Source organism: Ursus americanus, chromosome 16 (assembly GCF_024610735.1).
Source record: "Ursus americanus isolate L20-20 chromosome 16, mUrsAme1.1.p, whole genome shotgun sequence".
Classification (NCBI taxonomy): domain Eukaryota; kingdom Metazoa; phylum Chordata; class Mammalia; order Carnivora; family Ursidae; genus Ursus; species Ursus americanus.
Window position 1 is genome coordinate 5,957,820 of NC_142142.1, and position 14,950 is coordinate 5,972,769.

Sequence of the window (14,950 nt, forward strand, 5' to 3'; positions counted from 1 at the left end):
ATGTTCCTTCCCAATGGCACCCAGTTCCACGTCTCCTCCTTCTTGTTGCTGGGAATCCCAGGAATGGAAGCACTGCACGTCTGGATTGGCTTTCCCTTTTGTGCTGTGTACACCATCGCACTGATAGGGAACTTCACGATTCTGTTCGTGATCCAGGCTGAGAGCAGCCTACACCAACCTATGTTCTACTTCCTGGCCATGCTGGCTGCCATTGATTTGGGTCTGTCCACGGCTACCATCCCCAAGATGCTCGGGATCTTCTGGTTCAACCTCAGAGAGATCCTCTTTGAAGCCTGCCTCGTGCAGATGTTTTTCATTCACAGCTTCACACTTATGGAGTCAGCAGTCCTGTTGGCAATGGCTTATGACCGCCACGTGGCCATCTGCAACCCACTCCGATACACCATCATCCTCACCAACAAGGCCGTTTCTGTGATTGGTGCTGGCGTGTTAGTGAGGGCGTTTATTTTTGTGATCCCATTTGTATTTCTTATTTTGCGATTGCCCTTCTGTGGGAATCATGTCATTCCCCACACCTACTGTGAACACATGGGTCTTGCTCGCCTCTCTTGTGCCAGCATCAAGATCAATATCATCTATGGCTTATGTGCAATTTGTAATCTAGTCTTTGACATCATGGCCATTGCCCTTTCTTATGTTCAGATACTCCGTGCTGTTTTCCGTCTTCCTTCCCGGGAAGCCCACATCAAGTCCCTCAGCACATGTGGTTCTCATGTTTGTGTCATTCTTGCCTTCTACACACCGGCCCTCTTTTCCTTTATGACACATCGCTTTGGCCATAACGTCCCCCGCTATATCCACATACTCCTGGCCAATCTGTATGTTGTCGTGCCACCAATGCTCAACCCTGTCATATATGGAGTCAGGACCAAGCAGATCTATGACCGTGTGAAGAAAATATTATTCCAGAAACAAGGAAAGGGAAAAGAATGACACCTCATACATGTGCAGTTCAGTATGAAATTTTATGAAAATTAAATCAGAGAGATGCCTTCTCATAGAGATTATGTTAAAATATATGTCTGTAGGGGAGCGTGGGAGGCTCATCTGTGAAATGTCTGCCTTCAAGTCAGGTCATGATCCCAAGGTCCTGGGATCGCCCCACATCGGGATCCCAGCTTGGCAGGAAGCCTGCTTTTCCCTCTCCCACTCCCCTTGCTTGTGATCCCTCTCTGGCTGTCTCTCTCTGTCAAATAAATAAATAAAATCTTTTAAAAAATATATGTGTCTATACTGGTTCTATTCTGTATTTAAATGCATTTAATTTCCACGTGCTTTTCAGACCACTTCCCAGTATCCATTATTGCATCCCCTTTGTCCCTCAAAATTTGATTTAGTAGGTCATGTCATTTTTTCTATTCATCTAAATATATGATTGATAGTTACATATCAAAAGTTTTTTTTATCATTTTAGTCCTTTTTAAAAAATTTTTAAATAATATTTTTTATCATATTATGTTAGTCACCATACAGTACATCCCTAGTTTTTGATGTAAAGTTCCATTATTCATTACTTGCGTATCACACCCAGTGCACTATGCAATACGTGCCCTCCTTACTACCCATCACCGGTCTATCCCATTCCCCCAAACCCCTTCCCTCTGAAGCCCTCAGTTTGTTTCTCAGAGTCCATAGTCTCTCATGCTTCATTCCCCCTTCTGTTTACCCCCCCTTTCTTCTTCCCTTTCTTCTCCTACCGATCTTCCTAATTCTTATGTTCCATAAATGAGTGAAACCTTATGATAATTGTCTTTCTCTGCTTGACTTATTTCGCTTAGCATTATCTCCTCCAGTTCCGTCCATGTTGCAGCAAATATTGAGAAATCGTTCTTTTTGATGGCTGAGTAATATTCCATTGTACACATGGACCACATCTTCTTAATCCAGTCATCTGTTGAAGGGCATCTCGGCTTCTTCCACAATTTAGCTATTGTGGACAATGCTGCTATGAACATTGGGGTGCATATGGCCCTTCTCTTCACTACGTCTGTATCTTTGGGGTAAATACCCAGTAGTGCAATGGCTGGATCTTAGGGTAGCTCAATTTTTAACTTTTTAAGGAAAGCCCACACTGTTTTCCACAGTGGCTGCACCAACTTGCATTCCCACCAACAATGTAGGAGGGATCCCCTTTCTCCACATCCTCTCCAACAATTGCTGTTTCCTGCCTTGTCCATTTTTGCCATTCTAACTGATGTAATGTGGTACCTTGGTGTGGTTTTGATTTGAATTTCCCTGATGGCTAACGATTTTGAACATTTTTTCATGTGTCTGTTAGCCATTTGTATGTCTTCATGGGAAAAGTGTCTGGTCATATCTTCTGCCCATTTTTTGATTTGTTTATTTGTTTCTTGTGTATTGAGTTTGAGAAGTTCTTTGTAGATCTTGGATACTAGTCTTTTATCTGGAGTGTCATTTGCAAATATCTTCTCCCATTCCGTGGGATGCCTCTTAGTTTTTTTTACTGTTTGCTTGGCTGTGCAGAAGCTTTTTATCTTGATGAAGTCCCACAAGTTCATTTTTTCTTTTGTTTCTCTTGCCTTTAGAGATGTGTCATGAAAAAAGTTGCTGTGGCCTATGTCAAAGAAGTTGCAGCCTACGTTCTTCTCTAGGATTTTGATGGATAACTGTCTCACATCGAGGTCTTTCATCCATTTGGAGTTTATCTTTGTGTATGGTGTGAGAGAGTGGTCAAGTTTCATTCTTTTGCATGTAGCTGTCCAATTTTCCCAGCACCATTTATTGAAGAGACTGTCTTTTTTCCACTGGATGTTTTTTCCTGCTTTGTCAAAGATTAGTTGCCCAAAGAGCCGAGGGTCCATTTCTGGGATCTCTATTCCATTCCATTGGTCTATGTGTCTGTTTCTGTGCCAGTACCATGCTGTCTTTGTATATATAGAAAGGTTTGAATGCATCCATTGCCGCTAGAGTAGTTGATATTTCTTGGAGCTTTTTTTCTCTGAATGTAATCATTTTCGAGTGCATATTTTCACAACTGCAAGCTGCTGGGAATAAGATGATGACTATTCCACTTTCCCTGACTTTATGGAATTTGTAGAGTTTAAAATTAGTCAGCAAACTCAACTTATAAACATCTATCTTTTTTCTTTCAGCCTTTTAATGTCTTGATAATTGAATTTGTCTCCATTTACAAGTATCAAAGAATTTTTTTTTGCTTTTTTAAAAATATTTTATTTATTTGCCCGAAAGTGAGAGACCACCAGTAGCGGGAGTGGCAGGCAGACGGACAAGCAGGATCCCCGCTGAGCAGGGAGCCCAATGTTGGGCTCAATCTCAGGACCCTGAGTTCATGACCCGAACTGAAGGCAGACGCTTAACCAACTGAGCCACCTAGGTGCCCCTTGTCTTGCTTTTTTGAGGCAGAGTGCATCTTCCTAAAGACGGCATGCATATTATCCCCTGCAAGACGCTATTGACACCCTTCCTGTTAGTGGTGGTAGGTAAGGAAGATGGTACAATGCACAGAAATCAGTTGCATTTCTATACACTCACGGTGTAACTGAAGAAAGAGAAATTAAGGAATCGATTCCATTTACAATAGCACCAAAAACCATAAGATACCTAGGACTAAACCTAACCAAAGAGGTAAAGGATCTATATTCTAGAAACTACAGAACACTTATGAAAGAAATGGAGGAAGACACAAAGAGATGGAAAAACATCCCATGCTCATGATTGGAAGAATAAACATTGTTAAGATGTCTATGCTGCCCAGAGCAATCTACACTTTCAATGCCATCCCTGTCAAAATACCATGGACATTTTTCACAGAGCTGGAACAAAGAATCCTAAAATTTGTATGGAACCAGAAAAGACCCCGAATCTCCAGGGGAATGTTGAAAAGGAAAACCAAAGCTGGGGTCATCATGATGCCTGACTTCAAGCTATATTACAAAGCTGTGATCACAAAGACAGCATGGTACTGGCACAAAAACAGACACATAGACCAATGGAACAGAATAGACACCCCAGAAATGGACCCTCAACTCTATGGTCAACTAATGTTTCGACAAAGCAGGAAAGAACCTCCAATGGAAAAAAGACAGTCTCTTCAATAAAAGAATTTGTATTTAAACCAGTCTGACGACTTTCATATTTTAAATACACTGCAAATTTCATGCACGTTTAACATAATTATTCTTTTTCTTAACTAAATCTCATATTTACTATCTTTTACTTCACCTGAGATACAGGTATTTCACAACAAAGATTTTCTTCTTTAGAATTTTTTAATCATGACTGGTAAGTCTCATTTGCTTTGCTTTGATTTCATACATAATTTTACAGTTACTTTTGCCATTGTCCTATAGATGCCCCTGCAAATTATTAAATTTTAGTATAAACTAGCAGTCCTACTGCCTTCTATTCATAAAGGATAAAAAAAATTGTCCCTTTTTCTACTTTCTGACTTATATACTATTGATGGTTTAATTTACTTCTTATAAACTTTGAAACTTACACACATAGGGTTATTGTTTTGGAAAGTCAATATTTATTTAAAAGTTTCCAAATGTTTACTATTTCCACTGGTGTTCATTCCTTCTTGCATCTTTAAAATTTCATCTGTAATGAGTTTACTCATGACTGAAGAAATAAACTTAAATAGTACCTGACGCAATTTTTCTGGTAGTGAGTTTTCTTTGCCTAAAAAATAACCCTTTGTTTCATCTTCATTTTAAGGTTATTTGGAGGATATAGTATTATAAATTAACTGATGATCTCCCAGCTTTATAGAAATATGATTGACAAATAAAAACTGTCTATATTTAAGGTAATTCCAAGATAACGTATGATTTTTGCTGCTATTGTAAATGGGATGGATTCCCTAATTTCTCTTTCTTCAGTCTCATTGTTCGTGTATAGAAATGCAACTGATTTCTGAGCACCGATTTTGTATCCCGCCACATTACTGAATTGCTCTATAAGTTCTAGTAGTTTGGGGGTGGATTCTTTTGGGTTTTCCGTATAGAGTATCATGTCATCTGCAAAGAGAGACAGTTGGACTTCTTCTTTGCCAATTTGGATACTTTTTATCCCTTTTTGTTGTCTGATTGCTGTTGCAAGGACTTCTAGTACTATGTTGAATACTAATGGTGAGAGTGGGCATCCTTGTCGTGTTCCTGATCTTAAGGGAAAGGCATCCAGCTTTTCCCCATTGAGAATGATTTTGCTGTAGGCTTTTCATAGATGGTTTTTATGAGATTGAGGAATGTACCCTCTATCCCTACACTCTGAAGTGTTTTAATCAGGAAAGGATGCTATAACCAGAGACATAAAGGATCTATATTCTAGAAACTACAAATCACTCTTGAAAGACATTGAAGAAGACACAAAAAGATGGAAAAATATTCCATGCTCATGGATCAGAAGAATAAACATAGTTAAAATGTCCATGCTACCCAGAGCATTCTACACTTTCAATGCTATCCCGATCAAAATACCAATGACGTTTTTCAAAGAACTGGAACAAATAGTCCTTAAATTTGTGTGGAACCAGAAAAGGCCATGAATCGCCAATGAAGTGTTGAAAAGGAAAAGCAAAGCTGGGGGCATCACAATGCCAGATTTCAAGTTGTACTACAAAGCTGTGATCACAAAGACAGCATGGTACTGGCACAAAAACAGACACATAGACCAATGGAACAGAATAGAGAACCCAGAAATGGACCCTCGGCTCTTTGGGCAACTAATCTTTGATAAAGCAGGAAAAAACATCCAGTGGAAAAAAGACAGTTTCTTCAATAAATGGTGCTGGGAAAATTGGACAGCTACATGCAAAAGAATGAAACTTGACCACTCTCTCACACCATACACAAAGATAAACTCCAAATGGATGAAAGTCCTCGATGTGAGACAGTAATCCATCAAAATCCTAGAGGAGAGCATAGGCTGCAACCTCTATAACATCGGCCACAGCAACTTTTTTCATAACACATCTCTAAAGGCAAGAGAAACAAAAGAAAAAATGAACTTGTGGGACTTCATCAAGATAAAAAGCTTCTTCACAGCCAAGGAAACAGTCAAAAAAACTAAGAGGTAGCCCACAGAATGGGGGAAGATATTTGCAAATGACACTCCAGATAAAAGACTAGTATCCAAGATCTACAAAGAACTTCTCAAACTCAATATACAAGAAACAAATAAACAAATCATAAAATGGGCAGAAGATATGAACATACACTTTTCCAATGAAGACATACAAATGGCTAACAGACACATGAAAAAATGTTCAAAATCGTCAGCCATCAGGGAAATTCAAATCAAAACCACACAGAGATACCACCTTACGCCAATTAGAATGGCAAAAATGAACAAGGCAAGAAACAAAAATTGTTGGAGAGGATGTGGAGAAAGGGGATCCCTCCTACATTGTTGGTGGGAATGCAAGTTGGCACAGCCACTTTGGAAAACAGTGTGGAGGTCCCTTAAAAAGTTAAAAATTGAGATACCCTAAGATCCAGCAATTGCACTACTGGGTGTTTACCCCAAAGATACAGACGTAGTGAAGAGAAGGGCCATATGCACCCCAATGTTCATAGCAGCATTGTCCACAATAGCTAAATTGTGGAAGGAGCCGAGATGCCCTTCAACAGATGACTGGATTAAGAAGATGTGGTCCATATATACAATGGAATATTACTCAGCCATCAAAAAGAACGATTTCACAACATTTGCTGCAACATGGATGGCACTGGAGGAGCTAATGCTAAGTGAAATAAGTCAAGCAGAGAAAGATAATTATCATATGATTTCTCTCATCTAGGGAACATAAGAAACAGGAAGATCGGTAGTAGAAGAAAGGGATAAAGAAAGAGGGGGTAATCAGGAGGGGGAATGAAGCATGAGAGACTATGGACTCTGAGAAACAAACTGAGGGCTTCAGAGGGGAGGGGGTGGGGGAATGGGATAGACTGGTGATGGGTAGTAAGGAGGGCACGTATTGCATGGTGCACTGGGTGTTATACGCAACTAATGAATCATGGAACTTCACATCAGAAACCAGGATGTACTGTATGGTGACTAACATATAATAAAAAAATGTCATTATAAAAAAACTGTCTATATTTAGCTTACACAGTGCGATTTTTTAAAGGTGTACACGTTATGATTTTATATATATGTTACGAAATGATTACAAAATCAAGTTAATTAGCACATCCATCACCTCACATAGTTACATTTTGGTTTTTGTGGTGAGAAAACTTACGATTTACTCGAGCAAATTTCAAGAATACAATACAGTATTATCAACTGTAATTGTCATGCTGTGCATTAGATCCCCACACTTATTCATCTTATAATTGGAAGATTGTACCCATTATGAGTATTTCTCCTCTTTCCCGCACTCCTAGCCACTGTTCTACTCTCTGGTTCTATGAGATTGACTTTTTAGATTCCATATAAAAATTAGGTCATATAGTATTTGTCTTTGTGTCTGGCTTACTTCACTTAGCACAAGCCCTCTTGGGAAGTTTTCCTTCTTTTTAAGACTAAGTAATATTTCATTGTTTACATATACAATATTTTCTTTATCTATTCGTTTGTCAATGGATACTTGGTTTGTCTCCTTATCTGGGCTTTCATGACTAATGATCCAGTGAGCACAGGAGTGTACATATGTTTTTGAGCTACTGATCTTATTCCTTAGGATATTTACCAAGAAGTGGAGTTGCAGGATCATATAGTAGTTCTAGTTTTTTTTTTTTCTTTTATTGAAGAAACTTCATTCTTTTCTCTATAATGCCTGTGCCAAAGCTCTTTTAGTAAAGAGATTAAGTCTAATTTTTTTCAGAATAGTAAAAATAGTATTTAATTCTTAACTGAAGTTCATGTTGTCTATAAGAACTTTATATCTGACCAGATTGTCTTTCCTCTTTGGGTTTCTGAATTTTCTTATTTATATCTCCTTTTATTTTCCCCTTATCTTTGATCAATTGAAATTCCGATGCATTTGTTGTCATGTAATTTTATATTATAGGCTAGTAACTACTTCAAACTTTTGATGTAAATATTTATAAGCATTTTTGTAACTAGAAAGTTATCATCCATATTTTTAACCCTGTTTGTTCTCAATCATTAAGAGTCTCTTATGGTTTGCTTCGCTCTCTTTTTTCCCCGTTTCCCATATGTTCATCTGTTTTGTTTCTTAAATTCCACATATGAGTGAAACATATGGTATTCGTCTTTCTCTGAATGACTTATTTAGCTTAGCATAATACACTCTAGCTCCATCTGTATCACTGCAAATGACAAATTTCACTTTTTGATGGCTAAGTAATATTCCATTCCATTCTAATATACAGTGGAATATACAGTGTGGCATCTCATCATGGTTTTGATTTGTATTTCTCTGATGATAAGTGATGTTGAGCATCTTTTCATGTGTCTGTTGGCCATCTGAATTTCTTCTTTGAAGAATGTCTTTTTGGAAAAAATGTCTGTTCGTGTCTTCTACCCATTTCTTACCTGGATTATTTGTGTTTTGGGTGTTGAGTTTGATAATCTCTTTATAGATTTTGGATACTAACCCTTCATCATCCATGTCATTTGCAAATATCTTCTCCCATTCCAAAGGTTGCCTTTTAATTTTGCTGATTGTTTCCTTCATTGTGCAGAAGATTTTTATTTTGATGAGGTCCCAATAGTTCATTTTTGCTTTTGTTTCCCATGCCTCTGGAGATGTAACTAGTAAGAAGTTGCTCTGTCCAAGATCAAAGAGGTTACTGCCTGAGTTCTCCTCTAAGATTCTGATGGTTTCCTGTCTCACATTCAGTTCTTTCATCCATTTTGAATTTATTTTTGTGTATGGGGAAAGAAAGTGTCATTCTTACCATGTCACTATCCAATTTTCCCAAAACCATTTGTTGAAGAGATCGTCTTTTTTTCCACTGGATATTCTTTCCTGCTTTGTTGAAGATTAGTTGACCATAGAGTTATGGGTCCATTTCTGGGTTCTCTATTCTGTTCCATTGTCGTAATGTGTCTGTTTTTATGCCAGTACCATACTGTCTTGATGACTACCACTTTGTGATATAGCTTGAAGTTCAGAATTGTGATGCCTCCAGCTTTGCTTTTCTTTTTCAAAGCATTGTTTTGATGATAGATGATCACATGTCCCTTTCAGGAAGACCAGTGATACTTGGTTGTTCAGTAGGATCCTTCTACAGGGGAAAACAGCCTCCACTTCAATGAGCTCTGGGTTTCAGAGTTGTCTCAAGATTGAATTCAGGAAACAGTTTGACAGCAAAAATTCCTGACATCATTCCTGACCTGCAGAAAGTAGCCCAAGCAGAACTTTTCCTGGTTTTCTAGGTTCTCCTCAGGAACATATCTGTCATAGCCATGATGAGGAGAGTGTTTTCTAGGGGTGCTAGGGGCACAGTTAGGGGCTGGTTGAATAGGCATGACAAATCCACTCTAACATTCTATGTTCCCTGAGTCTTTGGAAACTTTCCTTTATGGTTTTCTTCAGGGAAATTCTGGTATTTCAGTTCATTTACTGAAGACCATCTTTGAGTACAGGTTTCAGTCAACTATCCAACTGTTGGAACCATTTCCAAATACAGTGAGTCCAGAATCTCTATTTAAGGTCCTCATACTACAATTCAGCCTCCTGTTATGTCATATTTCTCTGACTCATATCCAGTACTCAGAATTTAGTATCACACATGTTCCCCATGTTTTATCTGTTTATCTTTAGGTTAGTATATTTTATCCCTGGAGGCTGCTAGTATTTGTGTCCAATCATAAATCTAGAATTGTACTTTCCCACACACTACACACTAACCATATGTGATTATTGAATATTTGAAATGTGGCAAATTCAACTGAAAGAATGAATTTTTAACTATTTTAATCAAAGCTTAAAGTCTGAAGCAGTATAAAATATTTCTCAGTTCAACATAATATTTTGTTTTGTTTTGCATTTTATTTTAGCCATTGAAAATTTAGTGTACAAAATAAGATGTGTTTTGTGTTTAATACTAGATTAAGAAGACTTACTTTTATCATTTAAATGATATTAAATATTTAATTGATATGTATATTGATTTTATGCTTAAATAAATTTTAGATAATATTAAGTTAGATTAAATATTCCATTGAACTACCTTTAGTTAGTTTTAGGCTTCATAACATGGTTAATAGCATATCTTAACTATATAGGTGACCCACATTTTATTCCTATTAGACACCACTATTCTCAGAAACCATACAGAGTGGTGGGAAGTTTTGTGGCATAGATCACCAATCCATTTAAAGCCAGCTACCTCAGGGGAAGGTATTTTCTTTGAACAGGGGGAGACTATCTACCTCATACAAGACAAGAAGAGCTGCTTCTAATGGTAAAGGGGGTTTAGCAGAGCTCAGGATTTACTTCATTGATGTCTATTCCAATTTTTAGAGTTTTGTTTCTTTCAAATAAATGACCTAGCAGGAGATCGGGAGATTTTTTTTTTTTATTATTTTTATTTTTTTTAAAGCATAGTTTAACATGCTTTGTTTCCTGTGCCTGGGCCTTGAGCTAGATATTTAAAGCCCTGACCTCATTGACTCATTATTTCCTTTATCCTCCTTCTCCAGCTTATCACAGAAAGAACAATCTATACTTTTCTTATTCTTACTAAAATATTTAACAGAAATACTTGGACACTCCAAGTCTTGCCTTCTTTAAGCACTTCATTATAGAAGGTAATAATGTGTTTTGTTACCACATTCTACATACCACCAATGTCTCCCCTTTGCCAATAGCAGCAAGGCCCTAATTTCCCTAAGACTGATTAAGTAAGGAAGCAATTCTGGTATCTATACCTACATCAGTTAGGGTTCAGAACCACTACAAGTATTAAGGAATAAAGAATTTATTATAGGAATTAGATACAATTGTGGGAGGAGCTGGGAGGGGAAAGATCCAAAAATAAATTTATTAGCCAGATTAGGCCTGCGTGAATGAGTTGGTATTTGCAGAAGACTTGGTACTCTCCGCTTCTGGGATGGATCCATAAAAGAAGTGAGTGTAGAAATTTAAGGAAGATGGTTTGTTATTCCTGGCTACTGCCTCTGTTTGCAGTAAAATATTTGATGGTGCATTTGTGAACGCTGTTGATAAGCAGGTCAGTAGCCATGGAGAGCTGTGTATGGAGCTGAAGGACAGGGGGAGAAATGAGAATGCTCTAGTATCGTTGTGTTTCTCTGTCTCTCCCTGTAAACAATAATGAACTACAGAAAATAGTGGTTGCTGTTTCACATTTGCTCCCACAGCTTATGCATTTCTGATGTGACCAACTCTAAACTGGAAACTTACAGGGAAGAGAATGCTGGGAAACAGGGGGCTGGGAAGGGTAGTCACGGTGCAGTTGCCCCAGGGCACATTTTAGTATCCGTGCTTGTCCAAGTGAAGAGCATAATAATTCTCAGCTAATACTTTAAGGAATTAAAAACACATTGTTTAATTAATTGATAGTAAATGAACCAAATAATAAATGAACTCAAAATTCCAACAGGATATTTTTAAGTACAACAAAATGACAGCATGTTATTTTGTTTTTCTAGAAGTTAATTTAAAGAACAAAGGGAGAGTGAGAAAAGTACAGGAGGATAATCAGCTTTAAAAGTTATTAAAATATTTTATAATGTTTAGTGATGAAGAACATTGTGATATTGGTTCAAGAACAGACAAACCAGCTCTATAAGTGAAAAGCATACTCGTGTATAAATTGAAATTTAATACAAAGAAAGAATAAATGAAAATCAGTTCTGAAGCGATGAGTTATTAAGTCATTTATGTAATTAAACAGGTTAGAAAAATTATGTTATTAAATAGAAACAGAAAGGTATTTCTTTTCTTAAATCTCACCTCAAAATAAATTGCAGTTAGAGTGGAATTAAAAGTAAAACTTAACATACACCCCAATAACAACATAGATGTGGGGATGTTGATATATAATAAAGCTACGAGGAAGTCCTCGGTTTGAAAGTGTCAAAAGCATGTGTTATAGGCAATATAATCAGTATTGAGTTCATTTAAAAATGTAATCTGCCATTTGAAACTAAGGTATTAAATATAAAGGGCTTATAGGAAAGTGCTAATATGTCAAGTGTAATCAAAAACATGCTATGAGGGGTGCCTGGGTGGCACAGCGGTTAAGCATCTGCCTTCGGCTCAGGGCGTGATCCTGGCGTTATGGGATCGAGCCCCACATCAGGCTCCTCTGCTGAGCCTGCTTCTTCCTCTCCCACTCCCCCTGCTTGTGTTCCCTCTCTCGCTGGCTGTCTCTATCTCTGTCAAATAAATAAATAAAATCTTTTAAAAAAAAATGCTATGAGACTTCAAAGAAACTAGGCGGAAACTTGGAGAGGAGGCAACGAAATCAGTAAATAAACACCATAAAAATAAAGACATGACCTATTCAATTAGTAACCTACTATCTGACGGTCCTACATTTTCTAAGCTTGGAACCTTTAGAAATTTGTCAAAGATGAACAAAAATAATTCATAAAGATGTCACAACATCAATTCTGAATTAAATATAACTAAAGTATTATAGATCTTCAAATTATGAAAAGATAAAATGCAAATGAAAGATATTACTACATTTAAAAAAGAACACTATATCCCATATGTATCAACATAGACAGTCTCTAAATTTAATAGTAAGTGAAACAATTGTCTGTGAAATGATACACAGTGCATTACCATTCACATGAAATAAAAAATTATAATCGCAAACCCCACAGAAATTATTGAATTTAAAAAGATCAATTTACGCTCAAAGAAGAAGAGCGTGTAGTGATCATTGCCATCTCTGAGGATAAGACAAAATTGGAACTGGGCGGGGTAAGTCTCATAGGTCATTTCAAATTAAATGTCTTGTGTGTTTGATTAAGAATAACATTCAAGATAAATAAGCTGCAGTAACAATAGTTTTTAATTCCATGTTGTGAGAACAAAGGCATTTTTTGTATGTTTCCTTGTCTGACTTTTGTTGAACAGAGGGAAAAGTAGGACTTAAAAATCAGGGGAGAAATAAAGCACTGCAAATGTAATGATGGGAAGGGTCGTTGCGTGGACTCTTCTTTCTCACACAGCGTGAAATAATGCAAACACTTCCTGCTTCTAAGGAATTAGCCTTCAACTTGTAATATTTTGAAAATTATTCAAATCATAGAATCGATATTAGGCCAAGATCAAATGCTCTGGAATATAATTTGGCAGCACTAAATTTAGACAGAGAAAAATTGCTGAAAAGAGCCCACATTTTCCTTCCTAGGTCAAAACGCTTGGTAAACATGGGCAAGAATATTTACTTTTTAGCAAAGACGTGGAGCACTCGCTCTCGAATCTGTTTGGTCCTCACACCATAAATGATGGGGTTGAGTGAAGGTGGGATAACCACATAGAGGTTGGCAACAAGAATGTGAATGTAGCGTGGTATGTTGTGTCCAAATCGGTGAGTGAGGAAGGAGAACACTGAGGGGATGTAGAGAACACAGATGACCCCAACGTGAGAGCCACACGTGCTGAGCGCCTTTAGCCGAGCATCCTGTGACGGGAGGCGGAAGACAGCTCGCAGAATGTAGACGTACGAGATGACAATAAGGACCAGGTCTAGCAGAAAGAAAGAGACCACGAAGAGCCCGTAGATGGCATTGACACGGATGTTGCCACAGGACAGTTTGGCAATGCCCATGTGCTCACAGTAGGAATGAGCGATTACACGAGCCTGACAAAAGGGCAGGCGGTAGATGAGATAGACCATGGGAAGTGTAAGCACAACTGGACGAACCACAGTGCACACGCTGATGCCCACCAGCACCCGGGATGTCAAGATGGTCCTGTAGTGGAGTGGAGCACAGATGGCCACATAGCGGTCAAAGGCCATGGCCACCAGGACGAAGGCCTCCATGCCGGTAAAAGTATGGATCAAAAACATCTGGGTCACACATGCCCCAAAGTTAATCTCATGAGCTTCAAACCAGAAGATACCCAGCATGCGGGGCACAGAGGTTGTGGAAAGGGCCAAATCGATAGTTGAAAGGAGAGCCAGAAAGTGGAACATGGGCTCCCTCCGCAGGCTCTGCTCTGTCTTGATGACCAGCACAATTGTGGCATTGCCCAGTAAAGCCACAAGGTAGACTAAGCAGAAAGGCAGGGAGATCCAGGCATGGGCCCATTCCAGACCGGGGATTCCAACGAGGAAGAATGTGGGTGGGTGAAAAACACTCCTGTTAGGATAAAACATCCTTCCAAATGACAGCGGAGATGTCATTCCTAGAAAGAGGGGGAAAGAGTTTGCAGGTAGTCACGAAAATGACTAGCTTAGTGCTTCAATATATAGTGAAAACAAAAAAGGTTGCTATTCGAAAGGGATAATTTTTTTTAAAGATTTTATTTATTTATTGGACAGAGAGAGACACAGGGAGAGAGGGAGCACCAGCAGGAGGAGTGGGAGAGGGAGAAGCAGGCATCCCGCCAAGGAGGGAGCCTGATGGGGGGCTCCATCCCAGAACCCTGAGATCATGACCAGAGCCAAAGGCAGAAGCTTAACGACCAAGCCACCGAGGGGCTCCATGTATTTTTTTCTTTTATTTTATGCCAAGCCATACTCATTTGAATGGGCCGGTCTCAAGGAATTTAATCCTCTTTTTTTTTTTAATCTACACTGCTTATCAGGAAGCCAACAGCAAAATGATAAGACACAGAACTTGCTATTAAATATGGAATAATTTCATATGCCCTGTACCTTTTGTAAAGCTCCTGTCTGAAGAGAGATATGCAAAAAATCAAGGAAGCACACATGGAAATGCAGATATAATCCAAAAGACAACAGGCCAGCTAGAAGTAGTTTTAGGAGAACACCTGTTAATCTTAGGACTGCTCCAGAACGAGCATGTATTGCCTTCACTCTTT

At 38.3% G+C, this 14,950-nt stretch overlaps 2 protein-coding genes across 2 annotated transcripts; one reads left to right on the top strand and one right to left on the bottom strand.

Moving 5' to 3' along the window:
• LOC123782600 (olfactory receptor 52E2) lies at positions 1-954 on the top strand. The gene has a single exon (XM_045782851.2). It carries the CDS (start codon positions 1-3, stop codon positions 952-954), a length of 954 nt encoding a protein of 317 aa, XP_045638807.2.
• A 12,389-nt stretch (positions 955-13,343) lies between these two features.
• Positions 13,344-14,359, bottom strand: LOC123782608 (olfactory receptor 52J3-like). Its single transcript, XM_045782858.2, has one exon. The coding sequence runs from the start codon at positions 14,307-14,309 to the stop codon at positions 13,344-13,346; it is 966 nt and encodes a 321-aa protein (XP_045638814.2). The 5' UTR covers positions 14,310-14,359.
• Between the last annotated feature and the right edge of the window lie 591 nt (positions 14,360-14,950).